This window comes from Protomyctophum parallelum, assembly GCF_964188405.1.
Source record: "Protomyctophum parallelum genome assembly, chromosome: 21".
In the NCBI taxonomy this organism is placed as follows: Eukaryota; Metazoa; Chordata; class Actinopteri; order Myctophiformes; family Myctophidae; genus Protomyctophum; species Protomyctophum parallelum.
Genome location: NC_139713.1, coordinates 38,258,412 through 38,282,872, shown reverse-complemented (window position 1 = coordinate 38,282,872; position 24,461 = coordinate 38,258,412). Strand labels below are relative to the sequence as shown.

At 44.7% G+C, this 24,461-nt stretch overlaps 1 protein-coding gene across 4 annotated transcripts in view; it reads left to right on the top strand.

Annotated features, from left to right (window-relative positions):
• garnl3 (GTPase activating Rap/RanGAP domain like 3) overlaps positions 1-24,461 on the top strand; it is a 136,984-nt gene that overhangs the window by 105,686 nt on the left and 6,837 nt on the right. For 3 of the 4 annotated variants that reach the window (XM_083794064.1, XM_083794063.1, XM_083794065.1), the window contains exons 10-28: positions 310-408; positions 1,462-1,565; positions 3,425-3,533; positions 4,428-4,473; positions 4,622-4,728; positions 5,383-5,498; positions 6,471-6,575; positions 7,216-7,290; positions 7,949-8,063; positions 8,809-8,835; positions 9,286-9,393; positions 11,686-11,802; positions 12,619-12,782; positions 13,847-14,005; positions 15,719-15,785; positions 16,273-16,380; positions 18,007-18,125; positions 19,792-19,927; positions 21,714-21,773. In XM_083794064.1, coding sequence (XP_083650190.1) covers positions 310-408; positions 1,462-1,565; positions 3,425-3,533; positions 4,428-4,473; positions 4,622-4,728; positions 5,383-5,498; positions 6,471-6,575; positions 7,216-7,290; positions 7,949-8,063; positions 8,809-8,835; positions 9,286-9,393; positions 11,686-11,802; positions 12,619-12,782; positions 13,847-14,005; positions 15,719-15,785; positions 16,273-16,380; positions 18,007-18,125; positions 19,792-19,927; positions 21,714-21,773 — 1,941 coding nt within the window. The remainder of the gene's footprint in view (positions 1-309; positions 409-1,461; positions 1,566-3,424; positions 3,534-4,427; positions 4,474-4,621; positions 4,729-5,382; positions 5,499-6,470; positions 6,576-7,215; positions 7,291-7,948; positions 8,064-8,808; positions 8,836-9,285; positions 9,394-11,685; positions 11,803-12,618; positions 12,783-13,846; positions 14,006-15,718; positions 15,786-16,272; positions 16,381-18,006; positions 18,126-19,791; positions 19,928-21,713; positions 21,774-24,461) is intronic. The other variant, XM_083794066.1, reaches the window with a different exon arrangement.

The window sequence follows — 24,461 nt, the reverse complement described above, 5'->3', positions numbered from 1 at the left end:
TACAGCATGGAAATGTGGACAAAATCTTATCCAATGACAACAACATTTTGTTGTGTCTAAGAGGCTAAATGTCATCAAATGGTGGTCCGTGGCTCAAATGGCAAATAAATAATGGGCCTTGATATGAGAAGGATTGAAAACCACTGCTGTACAGTGTTTGTTCAGTAACGGCTGTCTCTCCAGTACTGCTTATCAGCAAAATGAATGGTCAAGTTGGGATACCAGTTTTATCCATTCAGAAGAGAGAACTCATTTATCAGCTTAAAATGTATAGTGTGTGCTGAAATGTGTCCTGTGTTTTCTTTTTAGAGACGGGCAGTGAGAACTTCGATAAGTTTCTGAATCTGCTCGGAGATACAGTCACACTTCAGGGATGGGTGGGCTACCGCGGTGGCCTGGACACCAAGAGTAAGAGAACACTCTCCGTTCGTCATTTATCTCTCATCACGTTTTAATTTCAAGGACCCCCATAACTCTGAGAGCGTACCGCTGGGACCATGCATGGACCGGACAGCTTCCACCGCCAAGGAAAGCTCCGCTTGTTTGTTATGTAGTTACTTGTTCTTTTGTAAAAGATTAATAAGACATTATGTCCCCTTTAACCCATTAACCCATTCTGACCTGAGATCAGATTCATACGTCGTTTCCACTGGACACACACTGGTCTGATTAACCCATTCTGACCTGAGATCAGATTCTAAAAATGTCAGTCGTTCTTCGATTTTTCAAAAATAGCAGACCTACATGAGCTTGTAGATCTGCTATTTTTCAATAGCTAAAGCATAACATGATGCCAACACCAAAATGGGTTCCCGTACAGAATGGGTTAAAAATCTGATTTTAGCGTTGGCTATTCAAAAATAGTAGTACATTATTTTTGAACATTTTAGAAAATTCTTGTGTGAGGTGAGACAACTACTTAGCCTGTCTCCAGCCCCTGAATCAATAGCCACGCCCATTTAAAAGGAAAATCAAGTGAAACGAAAAAAAAATTGTCATTTGTACAATCGTCCTCAAGTCTTTAACCCATTCTGAACGGGAACCCATTTTGGTGTTAGCATCATGTTATGCTTTAGCTATTGAAAAATAGCAGATCTACAAGCTCATAGCGCGCCACCGAGTGGCGCGCTATGAGCTTGTAGGTCTGCTATTTTTGAAAAATCGAAGAACGACTGACATTTTTAGAATCTGATCTCAGGTCAGAATGGGTTCATCAGACCAGTGTGAGTCCAGTGGAAACCTCGTATGAATCTGATCTCAGGTCAGAATGGGTTAAAGCAAACAAAACAAAATGGAGAAGGACATTTTACACGATCAATGTAATCAATCATCTTCAATGTACACTCTCAGAGTTAAATGAACGCTGTGTTTTGAAATTGCATTCACGTTGTGAAACCTTTCCTCGGCTTGCCTCTCAAATCAATACTCTGTCTCCGCTCTGTCGCCCCCTTTCCTCCGCAGACGACACTACAGGAATGAATTCCATCTACACGGTGTATCAGGGCCATGAACTCATGTTCCACGTGTCGACCATGTTACCCTACTCTAAGGAGAACAAACAGCAGGTGGGTGTGTGTGTGTGTGTGGGTGGGTGTGTGTGTGTGTGTGTGTGTGTGTGTGTGTGCGCACGCACACGTGTGTCTGGGTGTGTGTGTGTGTGTGTCGCAGCGCAATGCGTTGTGACTCTGTGAGGCTTTAAAGATCGGATCTAGTTTGAATCCCTCACACCGCACAGGTCATCTGCTCCCGATCAGGCTCGACCTGGGAACGCCCTTCCTGATAGTGATCCTTCCGGATAGTGATCCCGACATGAAATCTCCCTGATTATCCCATGCTGTAGTCTGTGAGCTGGGTTTTCACTGAGCCTCAGCCGAGTGTGGTCCTTTTGCAGAGGGAATGCTATCCACCCACAGCTCCGTCAATATCATTGACTGGGATTTGAGAGGGTGGACTGTTGGCACTGATCTTAGCCATTATTGGATTTCTCCTAAAACACATTCGGCTGTTTCTAATGAATAAAAATGCATTCCTCTCACATGCCGTGTGTGTGTGTGTGCGTGTGCGTGTGCGTGTGCGTGTGTGTGTGTGTGTGTGTGTGTGTGTGTGTGTGTGTGTGTGTCTGTGTCTGTGTCTGTGTCTGTGTCTGTCTGTACACCTTAATGGCAAGCTCTCAGTTCACATGAGAAAGTAATTAACATAGTAGTTGAAGTTGTCTTCTGCAGCTATTAGGGTAATGGGTTGGGTGGCATACTGTAAAGCAAATAAAGCGACCCATTTGGCGATACTGTTGTTGGTGGTGTTTCAGCTACCGAGGTTCGTAGATGAAAGTGTTCCAATTATTAATTAACCACATGGACCCTAGTGTCCCTAATCTGGGCACGTCATGGCTGAACATTCTGCACACAGTGCGGCACATTGCAATGCGTTAGGGAGCATGTACAGCAGATCGGTTGTTTCTGCTATTTGACATCCAATGAAAGTATATTGGGTTTACAGTGGAAGGCGGCTTATATTCAGACAGATCTACCTTTTGCTTCATCGTTGTTTCGATGAGGCTGTTTCAGCCACTTAAACCCCAGTATATATTCCGTTGACGGGGGTCCCCCAGGGGGTACTTTGACCCCTCCCTTTTTTTCCTTCTACACCAAATCTCTCTGAAAATAGCACGTCTACAAGCTCAAATGAGATATGACATGCACGGAATAGGGATTCTATGGTCCATGATGTGGTTAAAATGGCAATGAGAAAAGACACATAATTCCACACATGCTATGTTGAAAAGAGATTTTAGTCCGCCATCTGCGTCTCATTTATCTTGTTGGCAAGGTTTTGGATGGGGAACATTGCTAGCTGATAGGCATGCTCGGAGGGGCTTGTGGTTAGAGTGTCCGCCCTGAGATTGAGAGGTTGGGCGTTAAATCCCCGGGCCGGTTCATACCAAAGCCTACGAGAAATGGTACCCGATGCGCCGTAGCTTGGCACTCGCCGTGAAGGGTTGGATTGAGGTTAAGTCCCTGTGACATACTAGCGTCATGTCCAGGGGGTGTACAGCAGGCTCACAGCTCACACTAAGGAAACAAGAGATAGGGGACACAATCATTACATTGCTCGGGAACCGTTGATTCTTACTACAAGAATCCGAAATATAGAGATAGATGTTTTATTGTATAGTAGTGTTATATCTTTTATTTCTGTTATTGTCATTATCGTAATCTCCGTTTGCCCTGCAACCATTCTAACCCCATTTCCAGTCCCAGACATTTTCCTTATTATTATTATTATTTTTGTCTTTAGTGTCTTTAGTATGTTTGTATTTGAAATGCCATTTTGGTCAGGTCTTGCTCGAAGTTCACCTGCTAAAAAAAATAAATATATATAAATAAGTGGTGCCTCATCCTCCTCTCTGATTGCTCCTCCGTGCCAGGTGGAGAGAAAGCGACACATCGGGAATGACATCGTCACCATCGTATTCCAGGAAGGAGACGACGCCTCGCCATCGTTTAAACCTTCCATGATCCGATCTCACTTCACCCGTATCTTTGACACCAGCCAGCAATTTAACCCTTTAACCCATTCTGACCTGAGATCAGATTCTAAAAATGTCTATTACATCCTGACAGTTTCATTATTATTTTTTTTTTTTTAAGATATATTTTTGCGGCTTACGCCTTTTATTGATTTTTGAAGGGACAGACAGTAGGCTGACAGGAAACGGGAGAGAGATGGGGGGATGACATGCAGTAAAGGCCGTGTCGGGTCCGGGAGTCGAACCCGCGGCACACTGCGACTGGATTACCAGTCCGGTGCCCAGACCGTTACGCTACGGCCTGGGCCGACAGTTTCATTATTAACCCATTCTGACCTGAGATCAGATTCTAAAAGTGTCTTCGATTTTTCAAAAAAATAGCAGACCTACAAGCTCGTATCGCGCCACTCGGTGGCGCGATATGAGCTTGTAGATCTGCTATTTTTCAATAGCTAAAGCATAACATGATGCTGACACCAAAATGGGTGCCCGGTCAGAATGGGTTAAGTCAAGACCTCGAGGCCCATTCTACAAATGTCTTTGTATGTCTAAAACTAAACTTAAAAAACCCCCAAAAAAAACATATGTTGCTATAGCAGTGGAGAGGATCAAACATTTTCATGTCAAGTACCCCCGCAATTACATGTTTTTATGGGTTTTACTATGCCACAAAGAGGTTATCATCATAACCGGAAGTTTGGGAACGCCTACTGAGTGGCAAAAAACTACGTTATGGCCTTGACAGTCCGATACATCCAAACAGAAAAGTCCTATCTGATTGCATTAGATAGATAGATAGATAGATAGATAGATAGATAGATAGATAGATAGTGCCCAGGGTTGCATTAGACAATTTGTGTCTTATTAGTTCTTGCTTGTATTTCCTTGACTTCCATTGCAGATATCTTTGCATTAGTTAGGTATAATAGCCAGAATGACAGTTACAGGTGAGTGGCTTTTGTTATTGCAATGCTGTGTGTGTGAAAATGGAGACCTGATTCATGTGTAACAAAGTAAATCCATCCATGTGTATACTGTTACTCTGAGCATGTACAAATGGTCCATTTGGTTACATTTGTACACTTTCTGTCACAGGTTGAAGATTTTTTCAGAGGAGAGCGTGCCACTGTTTGGACCACCTCTCCCATCTCCGCCCGTATTTACTGACCACCAAGAATTCAGGGACTTTTTATTAGTCAAATGTAAGCAGACAAATACATGGTTACCAAATAAATCACTCGTTCACATGTTGTTTTTTTGAGGGGCTCCTATATTCAGCTATTAGTGTAGATTTTTCGTCTCACACAAACATTAAACTCCCATTGACAATGAATGGAGAATTTCTCCTTTTACACAAAGGACAATTTTACGTCAGTGTCTGAGCAAATGGACATATTGCGTCATGATGTACGATGATAAGAACTACTGTCTCTCTTCATGTACCACCACAGTAATAAATGGAGAACCCTACTGTCTCTCTTCATGTACCACCACAGTAATAAATGGAGAACCCTACTGTCTCTCTTCATGTACCACCACAGTAATAAATGGAGAACCCTACTGTCTCTCTTCATGTACCACCACAGTAATAAATGGAGAACCCTGCTGTCTCTCTTCATGTACCACCACAGTAATAAATGGAGAACCCTACTGTCTCTCTTCATGTACCACCACAGTAATAAATGGAGAACCCTACTGTCTCTCTTCATGTACCACCACAGTAATAAATGGAGAACCCTACTGTCTCTCTTCATGTACCACCACAGTAATAAATGGAGAACCCTACTGTCTCTCTTCATGTACCACCACAGTAATAAATGGAGAACCCTACTGTCTCTCTTCATGTACCACCACAGTAATAAATGGAGAGAAAGCCACTTTGGAGACGCCGACGTTTGCCCAGAAACGCCAGCGGACGTTGGACATGCTGATCCGCTCCCTCTACCAGGACCTCACGCCTGACCTCCATAAGGTATCGTTCAGCCCGCTGGTTCCCCGACAGTGGGTCGGGACACATTTGTGGGTCGCAGACACATTTTTATGGGTCCCTTCATTTCCGTTTCCTACGTTTGGCTTTTAAATATGTTTGTTTCAAAACATTTTCAAAAAACACACACAAGAGAAATCGAAGACATTCCACAAATTAGCAAAACAAAGTAGTGAAACTAGACAATTTACATGCTCACAACACGGCGTGAAGCATTGTGTTGTGAGCTTGTAAATCTGCTATTTTCACTTTGGGAACCACTGACTCTTAGCTCACCGTAACCTCACCATAAGCCCACCATGAACCCAACTAACCCCACCATAACCTCAGCATGAGCACCAAACCCTGCCAAAACCGACTACCAAGACCACCCAACTGTGCCAAATTCACCTACATCTTCACGAATTTACCCAAATCTTAAAAAAATAGCTAAAACAGCCAATCTATACGCTAACAATGTGTCTCGCGGCCACGTGTTTTGAGCTTGTAGGTCAGCTGTTTACCTACGCAATCAGCTTGATCATGCCACACCGCCAGGCGAAAAAGCATCCAAAATACATTTGCCGTTTTCGGGATTTCTTTAACCCTGGTTTCCACCCAACAGAGACAACGTATCCACACTGCAGTGCTGTCTTTCTCTCTCTCTCCATCACACCTGCTCCTTTCTTCTCCATGTCCTCCGCCCCACTCTCTCTCTCTCTCTCCTGACATGGTTTAGCTTTTATTGTGCTAACCTCCCCCTCCTCCTCTGAGACGACTTTTTGCTTCCTGTTTCCCCTTGCGTGTGTGTGTGTGTGTGTGTATGTGTGTGTGTGTGTGTACATGTGTGTGTGCGTACATGTGTGTGTACATGTGTGAGCTGGGATCTCTGTGTGTGCGTGTGTTTGTCTGCTGTGTGTGTGCGTGCTCGTGTGTATTGATGTTCCATACCATATACAGGTTCCTTTCTCCCCTCAGAACATGTTGAACAGACGTTCCTTCAGCGACGTGCTCCCCGAGTCGCCCAAGTCTGCACGCAAGAAGGAGGAAGCGCGACAGGCCGAATTTGTCAGGATAGGGCAGGTAACACACACACACACACACACACACACACACACACACACACACACACACAGGTCATTGAGGGGGTTCTGTCAAAGATGCATGTGGATGGAAATGACCTGTTGATAATACTAAACATTAGTCAGATATACTTCTACCGCCGTCTACGAGTTATGAATTAGTCTGTGTTTTTCCCCCTGCAAACTGTTAATAAAGTGTTCAATCAATCAAGGTCTGAACTACTGGGCTTTAGATTAAACGCACGCGAGAAGCGACATACATGTCCCAGTGAGATCTCACAACACAGACAAAATGGCCGTATGTCTACCATCTCTAGATAGATAATAACCCATTTTGGTGTTGGCATCATGTCGTGCTTTAGCTGTTGAAAAAATAGCAGACCTACAAGCTCATAGCGCGCCACCGAGTGGCGCGCTACGAGCTTGTAGGTCTTCTATTTTTGGAAAAAATCGAAGAACGACTGACATTTTTTTAGAATCTGATCTCAGGTCAGAATGGGTCAATCAGACCAGTGTGTGTCCAGTGGAAACCTCGTATGAATCTGATCTCAGGTCAGAATGGGATAAACAGCAATGAGGCGTACTGTGTTCTGTGTGAGGTCACAGCGTTTACAGAGATGCACTGTGTCTTTTCCATACAGGCCTTAAAGCTGAAGACCATCGTTAGAGGAGACGCTCCCACCAGCCTTGTCACCACAGGTCTCTGTAGGAAAGAGGTCAGCAGAACGCCCTATACGGGTCCATTTGGTTTCATTTTTCCCCCCTCAAGAGTTAAAAGTTAAAGAGTTAAACAGCTGCGTTACTTCATTTACAAGAAGTCTAGACAATTATTAGAGAATGTAGAAGAATTGTTATTTTGATCAGCGTTTGCCTGTTCTTTCTCCTAATGGTACCACATCAATACAGCATGGAATTGTGTACAAAATCTTCTACGTTTTGGGCCTGAGAGGCTAAATCTCATCAAATGGCGGCCCGGCCGTGGCTCGGATGCAGAATAAATAATGGACCTCCCTCCCATAGGAGAAGATTTGGCTTGTTAAAATGTTACAGACATAAAGATATTCCAAAATGTGTTTCTTTCGAAAATAGCCGATGTATTTTTACAGTAGGGTTAAAGTGGTCAAACAAAATGTCATTATATTATTATTATGAACAAACGTAGCGAGTGGACGCCCCTGGACGCCACTTTGAGAACCACTCTTCTGAGGCTCATTTGATTCTCTCTGTACTACTGCTGTCATAGTGTTCTAATGCGAGCAGTAATCCAAGTGTGTGTGTGCGTGTGTGTGTGTGTGTGTGTGTGCGCGCGCGCGCATGTGCATGTGCGTGCGTACTGTATGCCTGTGTGTGTGTGCGTGCATGCGTGTGTTACAGCCATGGGAGTCGCAGCCTTTCTGCAGTACGTTCCCCTATGAGATGGTGTGTGCTGACTCGTGGGGTCAGTCTCTGCTGGTTGCCACGGACACCGCAGGGCTCGTACTGTTGGACGGTGAGGTCATCCTCGTCAATATATGGACGTCTATCTGCACATTGTTTCCGCCCGTTACAATGCATGGAATAAAGCAACAAAAACAAAAGTGACCCAAAAAAATGACATCTCAAGACTGAGAATGAAATGATGATGTTTTAGGCTGACCGGCAGACAGCAAAGGTTTGAGGCATTAAGGTTGATGTTATATGACATTTCTGAGACCATTCGTGTTTCTGGAAGATGCTTCAAAACTTGATCACTTCAAATACTCTTTACTGCTCATTCTATCTCAATGGGATAGTTCCAATGTTTGGAACTATAGCCCTATAGGCACCCGCTTTGCGGCGAGATCAAAGCGTGTCGCCACTCTCTTACTATTCCACTCGGATTTTACAACCACCCTCAACACGATTTACCCCCCCAAAAAATGATTGTCCCATGTGATCTACCTTTTGGACCCCCCTGGTCTAACATGGTCATGTTGATGTGTTTGTCCACGTTTCCCCTGGTCTAACATGGTCATGTTGATGTGTTTGTCCACGTTTCCCCTGGTCTAACATGGTCATGTTGATGTGTTTGTCCACGTTTCCCCTGGTCTAACATGGTCATGTTGATGTGTTTGTCCACGTTTCCCCTGGTCTAACATGGTCATGTTGATGTGTTTGTCCACGTTTCCCCTGGTCTAACATGGTCATGTTGATGTGTTTGTCCACGTTTCCCCTGGTCTAACATGGTCATGTTGATGTGTTTGTCCACGTTTCAGGCTCAGACCCCGCTGTGTCCAATGCTGGTGAGTGCTACGCACAATCGCTGACTACACTTTCATGCTTGGCTGCATGTTTGCTTTTAACATGGCAACCCTTTATTAAGTCCTATAGTCTCTGGCATTATTGGGTTGTTTCTCAACCAAAAATAGATTGCATGTCCAACGTTGTCAGATTCAGACCAAGCCAACTCAATCCTAGTATAGATTTCGTTGTCAAGTATACCAGTTTTTATTTTTGACAGGAAAATTTTTTTGTTTTCTGCAAGACATTACTCTATAAGCCACATCTCCAAAACTGGTGGGTCAAACTGAACAACCAATATGTCAATTTGAAGCTATGATTCCCTGCTTTGATATGACATGGAAAAAACAAAAATTCAAAAAAGTCCAATGGCAGTCCCTCAGTCACATATACAGTATAGCCCATTGACACTGTAAGTGTTTGAAGTGTGCATGTGTGGTGTTGCCTTGCAGAGACACAGGCCACGCTGCCACCCGTCCAGGTCTTTGACAAGAGCATGGTGGTGAAGCAGATGCACGTCCTGGAGCCTCAGGACCTCCTCATCGTCAGGGCTGACAAGGGTAGGCAAGAACCTTCATTAACCCATTCTGACCTGAGATCAGATTCATACGAGGTTTCCACTGGACACACACTGGTCTGATTATTAACCCATTCTGACCCGAGATCAGATTCTAAAAAATGTCAGTCGTTGTTCGATTTTTCAAAAAAATAGCAGACCTACAAGCTCGTATCGCGCCACTCGGTGGCGCGATATGAGCTTGTAGGTCTGCTATTTTTCAATATCTAAAGCATAACATGATGCCAACACCAAAATGGGTGCCCGTTCAGAATGGGTTAAGATCTGTGTCACCTTAGCTTTTAACCACTTTAACCATTATTTTAACCTTTTGGCTATTTAAAAAAAAAATCTTTGTATATATTATACTGTACTTTCACTGCGAAGGTTTTTAACTCAAATATTTTCTTATGGCGCGTCCCTGGAACTAAATATTTTCAGAAGGAGGTCCGCCGCCTAATTCAGATAATTCTGGGCGTTTGTGAAAAGTATGAGAACCACTGACATGGAGTCATAAAACTGTTCAGATCCTCTGCAGGTCTTACTGGGTTCATTCCTTAGACGGCACCGGCTTTCTCCTCCCATGCACTTGCATTAAGTTGCTCAAAAGCGCATGAGGCGATTTCACTCCTCCTTCCGGGCAGGAACAGAGTGCATTCTGGGATGGATTGGGCCCAAACAATCCAAACAATAAAAAATGTTTTATTGACACCTGTCGTAACAATTGCTTGCTCAGGGTGTGACAATGCCGGGTGTCTGCTCTATATTATGTATGGTTTATATACAGTCAGTGTCACACACACACACACACGCACGCACGGACGGACGCGCACACACACATACACACACACACACACACACACACACACACACACGAACACAGGAAGATTTACGGGCCACCTTGCCCCATGATTCATTCACAGTGGTGTGACAACCTCTAACTCACGCAGCATTGACTGGGTGATGACATAAGTGATTCTGTGATAATGGTAGTGCCTCTCAGAGCCGCCATCATGTGACACAGTGACAGCCATGTAACGATCAATGTTATTAGTGCAGCTTGGCACCAGTGCTTTTTACCACTTAACCCTTCTAGTCTTGGTGACACGGACATAGTTATTTCTCTTAAACGAATCCAGTGTTTTCTTTCTCTTTTAATGTTCAGCTTTTGTCCTCTTTTCAATACACTAGCTTACTGACCTTTTGTTCTCAATTGTTTTCCAAAGATCCTGTATTTTCCTCTGTTTTGGTCTGAATGTAAAATAAGAGCACTGTTATTATTACCTATAATGTGCTGTTGCTACAATTCAAAATAAGTGTGAACCCATATTCATATTCATAGCTATGTTGTAGGTATTTGGCATACAAATGTAGATATGACAGGCAAGTGCCTCTGAGACTTTAGTGTCAACCCCTGCCCTATACTTCAAACAGGTTGGGGTCATATACAAGACCCTACATGGTCTGTGCCCGCCCCCCTTAAGTGAATTAATTAAACGGAAGCCTGATAGGGGAATCAGTACCAGAGCCACCACTCGAGGAGACTGCCAAGTGCCACACCGGCAAACAACATTGGGCCAAAATGTCCTCTCAGTACAGGGTTGTGTAGCATGGAATGGCCCTCCTCTGCGTATAAGGGATTGTGCTACATTTCCATCTTTTAAATTTAATCTGAAACAATTGTTGCTTGAAAACCAAAGCTGCGACCATTCATGATTATTTTAGGTGTATTTCTTTTGTTACGCTGTGTTCCGTCCATGTGACGTCCATTAATATGCATTGTCCAAATAAACAAACAAAGACAGTAAATAAAGTATACTGTAGGCATGCTGGTGTTGTGTAAAGACCTTGTGGTGTTGGCTGCTTACAGGGAAGGACTCTGGGCTGTACGTCTTCAGGTGTTTTATTGTGTAAAGACCTTGTGGTGTTGGCTGCTTACAGGGAAGGACTCTGGGCTGTACGTCTTCAGGTGTTTTATTGTGTAAAGACCTTGTGGTGTTGGCTGCTTACAGGGAAGGACTCTCGGCTGTACGTCTTCAGGTGTTTTATTGTGTAAAGACCTTGTGGTGTTGGCTGGTTACAGGGAAGGACTCTGGGCTGTACGTCTTCAGGTGTTTTATTGTGTAAAGACCTTGTGGTGTTGGCTGCTTACAGGGAAGGACTCTCGGCTGTACGTCTTCAGGTGTTTTATTGTGTAAAGACCTTGTGGTGTTGCCTGCTTACAGGGAAGGACTCTCGGCTGTACGTCTTCAGGTGTTTTATTGTGTAAAGACCTTGTGGTGTTGGCTGCTTACAGGGAAGGACTCTCGGCTGTACGTCTTCAGACTGAGCGGCCTGAAGAGGGGCCTGGAGGACCGGCAGGCGGTCAGGACCAAGTGTGACAGCCGAGAAAACAAACTGGAGAAAACTAAAGGTTCGTTTTCTTTTCCTTTTTAATAAAATTATGCAAGTCAAGGGTATATATGCATGTGTGTGTGTGAATGTGTGTGATAACACATGCACTGACTGTGCACACTCATATTAAACATTAGACACGCTTTTCTCACTACATTTTTTTCGCACAACTTCTTTTCAACGTGCCGTCGTAATTCCGAGAGTGTACCAAATGGAACCAAATGGACCAGTAAAACGTTTTAAGAATCTTGAAAGATTTTGCCTATAATGGCACGCTTGAAAAAAGTGGTTAAAACCGGCACACAACGGCTGCCTAATTGCAGCTAGCGTTGTACGTCAAGTAATGTCCCTTATATAGTATAAGGGGTCTAGCTCTATTGTACACACTCTTACACACACACACACACACACACACACACACACACACACACACACACACACACCTCGCTCCAAGCCACAACATTGATCTGTGACATGGTGCCACTCTCACCCACGCTACTGTACAGTGGGGAAAGTACTTATTTTCTTTTACTTAAAGATGAAGTGCCATGTTTTTTTCTGTTTAGTATATGGAATTAACAATACTCTAATCTACCCCCAGGTCAGTGTGGTTAGAATATTGAAATAGTCACAATATAACGTTTCACGCTGGAGACTGGTTGCGGTAGGTCAGTCGGTACCGGAGCATTCAATGCTCTGATTCAACGTCCTTTTGTCCCTCTTTCAATGCAATTCGAAGGCATTCGAAATCCGCAGCTAGGTCAAATGTGATTCCCTCGCGTCTCTCGCATGTCTGACCGCATGCATGCACTCTCATGTCTCCTCTCTGTGCCAGGCTGTCATCTGTACTGCATCAACACTCACCACGGCGCAGAGCTGAGGATAGTGGCAGCCATCAGGAACAAGCTCCTCCTGATCACCAGGAAACAGCCGCGCCCCGAAGGCTTCGGCGCCATGGCGGCGACAGACTGGCCAGTGGAGGAGTTCCAGTACATACGGGTATTCATACGGCGCGGTGGCAATGTTTGGTTTTAGTTTTAGTCATTAGTCTCTTGAGTAGTTTTCATTTAGTTTTAGTCACATTTTAGTCACCTGGAATGTCTAGTTTTAGTCGACTGAATATCATAAGATTTTAGTCGACTAAATCTACAGTTGATTTACTCGACTAAAATGTATTTTGGCGGGCCTTGATGCCGTCGTAATGACTGTTTTTTTTTTCCACTTGCTGAAAATAGCCGATCTACAAGCCCACAACGCGTCGCGCTGCGACGCGTTGTGGGCTTGTAGATCTGCTATTTTCATCATGCAACCAAGTGTAAAATGACTTATACTGGATCTCTTGTCCACTAGTCCCTTCCTAGCTTTGGTTTCATGTAGTTTCCATTTAGTTTTCGTCAGTGGAAAAAGGTAGTCGACGAACATTTTTCGTCTTAGTTTTAGTCGACGAAAACAACACTGTTGTCACGCAAAACATTTATTTGTGTTAAATAGTTATAGCTCTGTTCTTATATGGCCATATAAGGGTGTCTTTTCAGTAACGGCGATCTCCCTGGCTCTCTGGGCAAATGTGGTGTGGCAGAATTTGTTGGTGACAACAGTGCATGATCCTTGAACTGCTGAACCAGGCACATGCACACATCAAAGAGGGCCCTTTTACCCGTCTGTATAAAACAACTGCCCTCTCCAGACCCTGAATGCAGCCTTTACTATGGTGAAAGTAATGCAAATGCCCGTCCTCTTCTCCTTTCCATGCCATACCCGAGAATGGCTTTCTTTTTTCTCCACCCCGGAACTCTCCTGATCTTGTGAACGCACCATTTTGGACGTTGGAAATAATTTGTTTAGTCACATCGCCGCATCTCCAGTAGCCCAACGAGTGCGGGGGTCACGCCCCCCGAGGAAATAGCGCCGCGACGCGTTGAGAGCTTGTAGATCGGCTATTTTCTTCCAAAAAGTGCACCCTCTTACGTAATTTCAGCCACTGTAACACTCTCTGCACGTCCCTGAGAGACAGAGCCAGTGCAGTGTGTAATGATAATAACGTGAGTGTCTCCGTGCTGTAGGAGATCTGCCTGTGCGACCCGCCCGTGGTCATGGCGCTGGTGGACGGGCCGACGGGGGAGAACGACAACATGATCTGCGTGGCGTACCGGCACCAGTTTGACCTGATCAACGAGAGCACGGGCGACGCCTACCGGCTGCACCACGTGGACGCCAACAGGGTGAGGAGGAGGAGGCCGCGCAACACGCACGCATTACACACAGTGTGTGCTTCTCAGAGTGGGGTCCGGGGGGGGGGGGGGGGTCCTTGAGGGAGTTCAAGGGGCTCCGCAGCTAAAGGATAGTTTTGATCCAAATGGACCCTTATATAGGTATGTACTGTACCTGGACTGTAAAGTGTATAGGGTCCATTTGGTTCCATTTGTACACTCTCAGAGTTAAATTAACTCAGATTTTACAATATACATTGGGGTCTCAGAGATAGAAATGCCATTAAATGGGGGGTCCGTAGACTAATGCATATCAAACCGGGGGTCCTTGACATTAAACAGGTTGAGAATCACTGCTAGAGCTGTAAAAATCTTTTCTCATGGAGGTCCCTGGCATATCTCTTCAAATGGGGGTCTGTGGGCTAATTAGTGTCAATTTAGGGGTCCTTTAACATGAAAAAGTTTGGGAACCACTGCATTACACACAGGCACATGCATACACTACATGGTTGGTTTGTAATCTAGGCATAACTATTGTTATGCCTATACTGTAGGTTGCAGACCGTAAATCTAACGTATACATTCCTAATCCTGATGCATCACAAGCTGAATATTTCCCTAGTCATTGAGCTTAAGTCAAAGAAACACGAGCAACCCATGAAACAGTGTCATTTTATAGTTGGTGATTCAAAAATAGCAGATCCACATCATTTTTGTACATCTGCTCATTTTGAAATTATTTTTTAAACATATCTTGAAAGAAATACTGGTTTAGAAGACGTTTGTAAAAATCTCCCTCCGGTCTTAATAGAGTATAAAGGGTTTCTAAAATGCTACCAAGCTTGTGGGGACATTTGCCACAAGTATCCAAGTGCATACGCACGCACGCACGCGCACGCACACACACACACACACACAGAGACACACAGACATATTTATTTTTTGCTTTCATCTGAGACGGCCAAGACCTCTGGCCCGCCTGTCCTCTTTGTTTAGCGTGTGATTACAGAGCTGCATCTTGTCTGAATCAACAACACTCTGATTCCCAGTAAGGAGCACCTGGGGAGGAGAGGCTGGATGGGCAGCTGCCCCGACACGTGATCTGGTTTTCATCCCTTTCTCCTTTAATAAATCATCATACGTCATCATACATCCTCTCATTCTGGCCAATCACAATTTGCGTCCTCACTTTTGTCTTCAGTGTTTGTGTTTACACAAACCCTCAAAGCTGGACGTAGGAGGGGATAGCGCCCCTCAGAAATTATAATTCGCTCAGTCCAATAAGACTAAATAGGTTTTCTTTTATTTTTTCTTGAACGATTAAATAATGAATAAGGAATGAATAAAAAGAAAGGTTTTCAGCGTTGATTTAAAAAAATTGAGATTTATAGCAGAATTCCAGTAATTAAACATTATGAAACGTTTCAAGGTTCACTTTATTTGTCATTCCACATGTTTGCGCATATAAAAAAGTCCTAGTCCTGATTGGCTGCCACACACGCTGCTGTCATGTATTGGTTACTCAGGTCACATGACCAGGAAACGGGTAACAGGAAGCCGGCCGGTTGAGAGGAGCGTTCGTTACTAAATAAAGAAACCAGCACTTCTTTCACCTGACAAATATCACTATGTGATCATTTCTTGTTTCTAAGTTTGGGTCCTGGGCTTCTCAGCTGATACAGTTGGGGACACCGAGCTTTGACCGGAGTTGTGTTTTGCTTGCAGGTGAACTTTGTAGCAGCTATCGATGTTTACGAAGACGGTGAAGCCGGTCTACTTATTTGCTACAACTGTGAGTCTCTCCTCAACTGTCACTGTTTTGGGTCATCTGTGAGCGGTGCCTAATCGCTCCAATGGCTGGCCCTGTGTGTACGTCTGTCTGTTTGGGGTACGACCCGTTGACCCCTGCAGCTGATTGAGGTCGCGTTCATCACACACTGTTGAGCAGACCGCACCGCTCAATTCACACAGGTGACATTGTTTTCTAGCATCACAGCCACACGTTTTAAGTCCGTCACATCGTCCACTACAACTTTCTGGAATAAAATGAAAACCACAGGTTTACACAGTAAACCAGTGGTTCTCAAAGTCGGGTCCGGAAAATACCAGGGGGTGTGTGAAGGGGTTCCAGGGGGATCCCCAGCATGTGTTAAAAAATAACCTACGTGATATGTTTAGCCTATGCCTATGTTTATGAATATCATTTAGCCTATAGCTTGAATTTGGGAGCTCTTGACGTGAAAAGGTTTGAGATTATTGTGTGTGTCTGTCCCACGCAGATATCTGCTACTACAAGAAAGTGTGTCCATTCAACGGCTCCACGCCCATGATCCAGGCCAACACCTCTGACTTCCACTTCAGCTGGAACCAGATGCCCAATGCCATCGGTAGGTTACCGCGACAATGGCCTCGGTACCCAGACTTTTATTTCCGCGTGCTACGGCTCATAGAATGAGGGACATTTCCTGGTCTAGGAGTGGGAGTGAAACTACAGTGCAGAGGGGCGTCGCTCTCAATATAGTGACGTCAGTTTTCTCCGCTGCTTTCTACCAGGGAGGGGCGTAGGGGGTCAGGGGTGGGGGTCCTCTGATCGGTAAACCAATATTTCTCCAGCGCTTGCTCCAAGCGCGCCCGCCTCTCTAGCCCATTCTGACCTGAGATCAGATTCATACGAGGTTTCCACTGGACAACACACTGGTCTGATTAACCCATTCTGACCTGAGATCAGATTCTATAAAAATGTCAGTCATTCTTCGATTAAAAAAATAAATAGCAGACCTACAAGCTCGTAGCGCGCCACTCGGTGGCGCGCTATGAGCTTGTAGATCTGCTATTTTTCAATAGCTAAAGCGTAACATGATGCTAACACCAAAATGGGTTCCCGTTCAGAATGGGCTAGACCAGAACTGTACTGTACTGTACTGTAGACATACTCCCGTTACAAGTAAAGGGCCAGGATTCAAAACTGACTTGAGTAAAAGTACAAATATATTGGTATCAAAATGTATTTAAGTACTTACTTACTAAGTACCAAAAGTAAAAGTACTCATTGTGCTTTCATTTCAAGTTTTCAAATGTATAGAATGTGACGCGTTGTGAGCTTGTAGATCGGCTATTTTCAAATGGCCGAAATGTATATAGGGCTGAAGTGGTTAATGTATGTTTTGTCATAATAATAAAAATCTACAAACTATTAACTAGTAACTAAAGTTTTGGAAATTGGAAATCCTTCAAGTAAAGTAGAATTACCTCAAAATGTTACTTAAGTACAGTACTTAAGTAAATGTACCTAGTTACTTTCCACCACTGACAACATGCCACGCCCTGCCCCAGCTGCATGTCTCCATGGTAACGGTGTGTGTGTGTGTGTGTGTGTGTGTGTGTGTGTGTGTGTGTGTGTGTGTGTGTGTGTGTGTGTGTGTGTGTGTGTGTGTGTGTGTGTGTGTGTGTGTGTGTGTGTGTGTGTGTGTGTGTGTGTGTGTGTGTGTGTGTGTGTGTGTGTGTGTGTGTGTGTGTGTGTGTGTGTGTGTGTGTGTGTGCACACAGGTTATTTTTATGGCACATAAAAATGCAGTCATGAACGCAAACATAAACCCTAGTGTCTCTACCGAAAATAGGTGAGCATTTGGCACAATATAATCGGTCTACAAGCTCACAAGTAGATTGGCAATTTGCAAGATTCTGTTTCGAGGGGGAAAAGGAGTCCTGCTAGGGCTCACTGAGTAACAGCACACAACATAAATAAGGCTATTACAAGTCCTTTTCTCAGCTGACCTGACCTATGGCACTATCCTGCATGTAACCGGGGCAAATGTGTGCATATGTGTTGCATACAAGGCCGCTGGGTCGCAAGACAAGTTTCAGTGCAAACTGACAATAAAGTCCTATATCATACCTCGGTCTGGTGCTTTCCTGTCTCTCTGTTCACGGTCCTGTCTGAATACAGCAATAAATCCCCAACATTAAACCAAGTCTGATAATGTTATCTTTGTTTTGTTTTTCCCCCCCCACAGTTTGTGCATTCCCTTATATCTTGGCCTTCACCACGGACTCCATTGAGATTCGACTGGTCGTCAACGGCAACCTGGTATACACAGCCGTGGTCCCAGAGCTCCAGCTGACGGCGTCCCGGGTCAGTGTGGACCCCGTGCACATTTTAGTTTTAGTCTCTAGAATAGTTTTCATTTAGGTTTATTCACATTTTAGTCACCTGGGGTGTTTTACTGTTTCGTCTAGTTTTGTCGACTAAATCATAAGATTTTAGTCGACTATATCTACAGTTGATTTAGTCCAGGCCAGGGGTCTCAATGTTTTGGGCTGGGAGGGGACGCCTGTCAAATGTCAAATGTCAAATGTCAAATGTCGCGATGCCTGGCACAACTATTCTGAGATGGGGGTCCGCAGCCCAATACATAGATTTGTGGGGGTCCTTGACACGCAAATGTTTGAGAACCACTGATATCGAAACGGATTTAGAAGACATTTGTAGAATTGGCTTCAGGCCTAAATGGGTTTAACCCATTCTGACCGGGCACCCATTTTGGTGTTGGCATCATGTTATGCTTTAGCTATTGAAAAATAGCAGATCTACAAGCTCATATCGCGCCACCGAGTGGCGCGATACGAGCTTGTAGGTCTGCTATTTTTTTTTTAAATCGAAGAACGACTGACATTTTTAGAATCTGATCTCAGGTCAGAATGGGTTAATCAGACCAGTGTGTGTCCAGTGGAAACCTCGTGTGAATCTGATCTCAGGTCAGAATGGGTTTAACTGTGTTGGATATTCACAATAGACTAGAAGAAGCCGTACTGTGTTTATATTATCTTGTCCTCTGAACAGCACAATGTAGGGCTCAGCAAGGGTTTTGGCTTTGTTTTGTTCTCTTTCATTTTCGGAAGCAACGAATAAACATACGGTAATTGAAGCCGTTTTGCCATGCGCATTAACCCATTCTGACCTGAGATCAGATTCATACGAGGTTTCCACTGGACACACACTGGTCTGATTAATGCCACATGGAAATTCTGCTATCTATGGATGCCACGGTCTTTTCGGTGTAATTCTGTTATCGGTGATGTCTGAGGGAAGTCCAGACTATCCAAGAGAGCGGTAAAATGGTACAAGCGAGAGCAGATGGATATTATTCTTTCTGGTAATACAGTATGTGTGTACCGTACATACATCCGATGGTGTAGAGCGATGTACAGCAGGTGTGTCTAATGACTCAGGGGACTGTGTAATTCAGCCAACGCTGTGATGCACAGCTACCCATAGAGAGACGTGCACGTAGTGGATACGTCAACGGGACCGCCATATGGGCAGGGGCAAGTGGTGCTTAGTACATGTGTGCTCCAGCCTGGCTCCCATGCATGTCTATCGAAGCATCATAGTAATAACTTCAGTCGAATTTCCCACTGATTTCCCAAGCGGTTTGGGTTGGTTGTTAGTACAAAATGTCAGACATAATACTAGTCATGTTATGTTACAGGCTACTACAAACATGGGTTCCCATCCATCCATCTTCAACTGCTTATCCGTAGTCGGGTGGCGAGGGCAACAGCTCCACCAGAGAGCACCAGAGATTAAAGTTTTCAGTCGCCACGACTGATTTCAGTCATTTGGATTGCATAGAAGCCAGCTTGTCTGCGCATGATGCACAAAGCGAAAATAGCAGAAATACATATTGCAGAGCTTGTAGATCGGCTTTTTTTCGGTCAATTGGTTAATTTAAGATTAAAGCGTATTTGAAACTAGTAAATTAAATAACATCCGCGGGACCTGTTTTTGTCTGTTCCAGTCGGACATCTATTTCGTGTCCTCGGCTCCGGTGAGCTCCGCCTCCAACTGCAGCTCCCGGGACACCAGCTCCCAGAGTTCTCCACAGACGCCCACGGGCTACGAGATGCCCGTGTTCCCTTCACCGCTCGGTGACGGTAAGATCTAGAAACCAGTCGTTCTCAACCTTTTCAGGCTGCGACACGACACATAATACCCCAAACTGGCCATTCATTATCAATGGCATTTAATGTTTGTGGTGGGACAATGACGTAAAAATGGCCATTCATTATCAATGGCATTCAATGTTTGTGTTAGGACAAAGTTTGTGTTTACGCGCACACTAAAAGCTGGACATATGAGGGGCCTAGTGCTCCTCAAAATGTTATTTGGTCTGCTAAGGGCTGTGAACTTATCATTTTAGCCAGGCTGTGAGGGTCCATTGAAGGCAGCGAAATAATTATTTTAGCCAAAAGATGGCGATGCACTCTAGGGTATAGCATCACAAGACTGGTGTACCATGGCAGGAGACCGGTGTAGTGTGCCATCACTGCCCATCAGTGACTCTGATGACATCACTGAAACTCACCTGAGCGTGTGTGTGTGTGTGTGTGTGTGTGTGTGTGTGTGTGTGTGTGATAAGGTGAAGTGTTTAGCTCCTCCCAGAAGAACTTCCCTCAACACGCCAGCAAAGCGCTGTGTCCGATTGGACTGTGGGAGTGGAGTGAACTGGGTGCATCACTTCTAAAGAATATTGATAACAACCAAGTTCTAAATGTAAATTACGCCACGACCTGCAAGTATAGCCAAGTATTATCCCACCTAAACATTTCTGGTGGCATCCTGTTATGAGAGTAACCCCCCCCCCCCCCCAGAAGCAAAGATATACGAGTTAAAAACGTTTGCTGTGAAAGAACATATATTCAAAGATGTGCACGCATTTTCACAACTTTTCCAATTTTTCAACAGCTATAGTAAAAATAAAAATAAAAGCAGGTTAAAGTGATTAAACGCTGAAGCGAGATGGACGTTCCCGTCCTAAATGGGTTAACCCATTCTGACCTGAGATCAGATTCATACGAGGTTTCCTACTGGACACACACTGGTCTGATTAATGCTGATTGATGTCCATGTTGCGTGCCTGTGTGTGTGTGTGTGTGTGTGTGTGTGTGTGTGTGTGTGTGTGCGCGCGCGGAAACAAACAACCTCCATGCTGACGCCGCGACGCGTCACCTTGTCTGTTCCCGACGGCTGAAACGGAAACTAGTCCACCCGTCGGTCCGCTCTCTCTCTCTCTCTTCCATCAACACTGCCTCTTCCTCTCTAGCTCCCGAGGGAATGCTTTATTTACCACTTCCATTAAGGCTGACAGGGTGGAGGCTTTGGCTGCCACTGCTGTGTTTAGCTAGCTGGGGCTGCTGGGGTGCACTTCTTGTGTGTGTATGCACTGTAGCTAGTGGTGGTGGTGGTGGTGGTGTGAAATATATAAACTGCTTTGGAAATTAATTCTACTTAGCATTTTCTTTGTTTATCTGTCTATTTCTTGTGTTGAACCGTTATGATCCTATGATCTGTGCACTTATCATTAGTGTGTGTGTGTGTGTGTGTGTGTGTGTGTGTGTGTGTGTGTGTGTGTGTGTGTGTGTGTGTGTGTGTGTGTGTGTGTGTGTGTGTGTGTGTGTGTGTGTGTGTGTGTGTGTGTGTGTGTGTGTGTGTGTGTGTGTGTGTGTGTGTGTGTGTGTGTGTGTGTGTGTGTGTGTGTGTGTGTGTGTGTGTGTGTGTGTGTGTGTGTGTGTGTGTGTGTGTGTGTGTGTGTGTGTGTGTGTGTGTGCGCGCGTGTGCGTGCGTGCGTGCGCTTGGAGATTATACCTGCATGCGCATACTGTTCTTTGTGTGTGGTTTTGTAGTGTGTGTGTAATCCTCTTCTTCGTCCCCTTGGTTCAGATTCTATACGGATCCCCTACGGTACCAAGCTTTCCCTGTACATGTCTAAGGATGCTGAAGGTACTGCAGGAGGGAGGTTCACAATATGCACATCCGCTCACTGCTGCTGCACGCTGCTCACACAGTCTGTCACCCTCTCTCTCTCTCTCTCTCTCTCTCTCTCTCTCTCTCTCTCTCTCTGTTCTGAGGCGGCATGTTGACTGAACGTCGTTTGAATGTTAAGTGAACATTCTGTCTTCCACCTCCCTCCCTCCCTCCGCCTCCCCTCCTCCTCCTTAAGGCAGCAGGAGGAGAGGTGCCAAATGAAAAGCATGAGGAGGAGTAACACGTAATACTGTAGCTCCATGATGTCGCCATGGAATCCTGGCGCCGAACACGCACGACGCAACGCAACCACGTTGTGAGCTTGAAGATTTAGCTGATTTAGGCAAGGAGATTTGGGGCTATCTATATATCTATATCTTGCGGCCACCCCTTACCCCTTAATCCCTAAAGGTATTATTTGAAAAAACCTTTTAAATTAGTTGAAAATGTATAACAGTATAAAAATGGCAAAGATTAATAAGGCGTAAGGGGCGGTGCAAGATGGGGCCCTTGGTGTAGTCAAGAAAGTAGGCTATATAGGGTTTAACCCATTGAAACCCATTCTATAAATGTCTATACAATGTTTTTGTTTTTCAAAAATAGCAGATGTACAAGCTCACGGCTTGTAGATCTGCAGACATCTAAGATGACACCGATGCTTTCCCGGTTTTAGTGGTTGAAGGGATGATAGAAGAACACGTGGAGGAGAGTGGATGTCGGAAATGCGACGACGACAAACAAAGAGCGCTAAATTAGTACTTTGTCGCGGGTCGACGAAACAAATCCTCGGCCGAAATGCATGACGCGAGCGACACTCGTCGTCTCGCAATGAAGCGCACGGATGAGAGTAAAGGGTAGAGAGACTGAGAGAGACACAGAGAGAGAGAGAGAGAGAGGAGAAGACACGTTTGCCGCAGCATGATTTACAGATTGCACCGTCGCCATGGAGACTTTTGTCAGCCCTCTCTCTCCAATCCAAAGTGCTCGTCCAAATGCACAATGTGGAGGGGAGGGGGGAGGGGGGGCCCAGGCAGTGGTGGAAAGTAACCAAGTACATCTACTCAAGTACTGCAATTATAACCCATTTAAGACCTGAGATCAGATTCTACAAAAATGTCTTCTAAATCAACAATCTTCTGAAAAAACCCTATGTTTCTATATCAGTGGTGCTCAAACTATTTCATGTCAAGGACCCCCAAAAATGATATGTAATTGGCCGCAGACCCACATATGGAAATGATGTTGTTCCAGGCACCCCACAGAAGAAAAGATAAGAGTTAAAAATGTTTGCTGGGAAAGAATTTAATATTCAAAGATGTGCACATCTACAAGCTTTGTAGTGTGGCACTCGGTGCAGCGCTATGAGCTTGTAGATCTGCTATTGTTCAACAGCTAAAGTATAAAATAATGGTTATATTGGTTAAAAGCTATAAGGTGACACAGAAGCGTCCTCAGGTCTAAATGGGGTAAATTCTTCAGTAATTCAAATTTTCAGCAATTTTGCTCTACTACACTACATCTTGGATCCAAATATCCAAGATGCTATAATTGTGCTATAAGAATACCTCTACTTTTAGCACTTTAAGTATATTTTGACAATGATACTTTTGCACTTTTCCTCAAGTCAATTTCGAATCCGGCCAGGACTTGTGCTTGTAACAGTCGTACATCTACGTTGCAGTATCAGTACTTTGACTTGAGTAAAACGTTGGAGCACTTTCTCCACCACTGGGTAGGGGAGGTAGTTCTGACAAAAACCCCTTGTTCTTCCACACCGTCTACGTCTATGGCTGCATTTTCTGCTCCTCCTCCTAGGAGGGGACGTCATGTTTCATTTTCTGCTCCTCCTCCTAGGAGGGGACGTCATGTTTCATTTTCTGCTCCTCCTCCTAGGAGGGGACGTCATGTTTCATTTTCTGCTCCTCCTCCTAGGAGGGGACGTCATGTTTCATTTTCTGCTCCTCCTCCTAGGAGGGGACGTCATGTTTCATTTTCTGCTCCTCCTCCTAGGAGGGGACGTCATGTTTCATTTTCTGCTCCTCCTAGGGGACATCATGTTTCATTTTCTGCTCCTCCTCCTAGGAGGGGACATCATGTTTCATTTTCTGCTCCTCCTCCTAGGAGGGGACGTCATGTTTCATTTTCTGCTCCTCCTCCTAGGAGGGGACGTCATGTTTCATTTTCTGCTCCTCCTCCTAGGAGGGGACGTCATGTTTCATTTTCTGCTCCTCCTCCTAGGAGGGGACGTCATGTTTCATTTTCTGCTCCTCCTCCTAGGAGGGGACGTCATGTTTCATTTTCTGCTCCTCCTAGAGGACGTCATGTTTCATTTTCTGCTCCTCCTAGGGGACGTCTCTGTCGGGTGGAAACCTCATATGTCAAGCTTGAAACACTTTGTGCATCTGCTACTTTTGTGCCACGCTGTAGTATGATCAAGCAGGGCGTTAATTTACAAAAGAAAAACACAAACGGGTACAATATGTAGATGGGAGGTTTCTGCCCGACAGCAACAATAGGCTATTTAAATGTATGTTCATTTCATTTAACCCATTTAGACCTGAGGACGATTGTACAATTCTACATGTCTTCTAAATCATGACAGTCTTCTGAAAAACCTACAGTATGTTTCTGTCAGTCAAACATTTTCATGTCAAGGACCCCAAC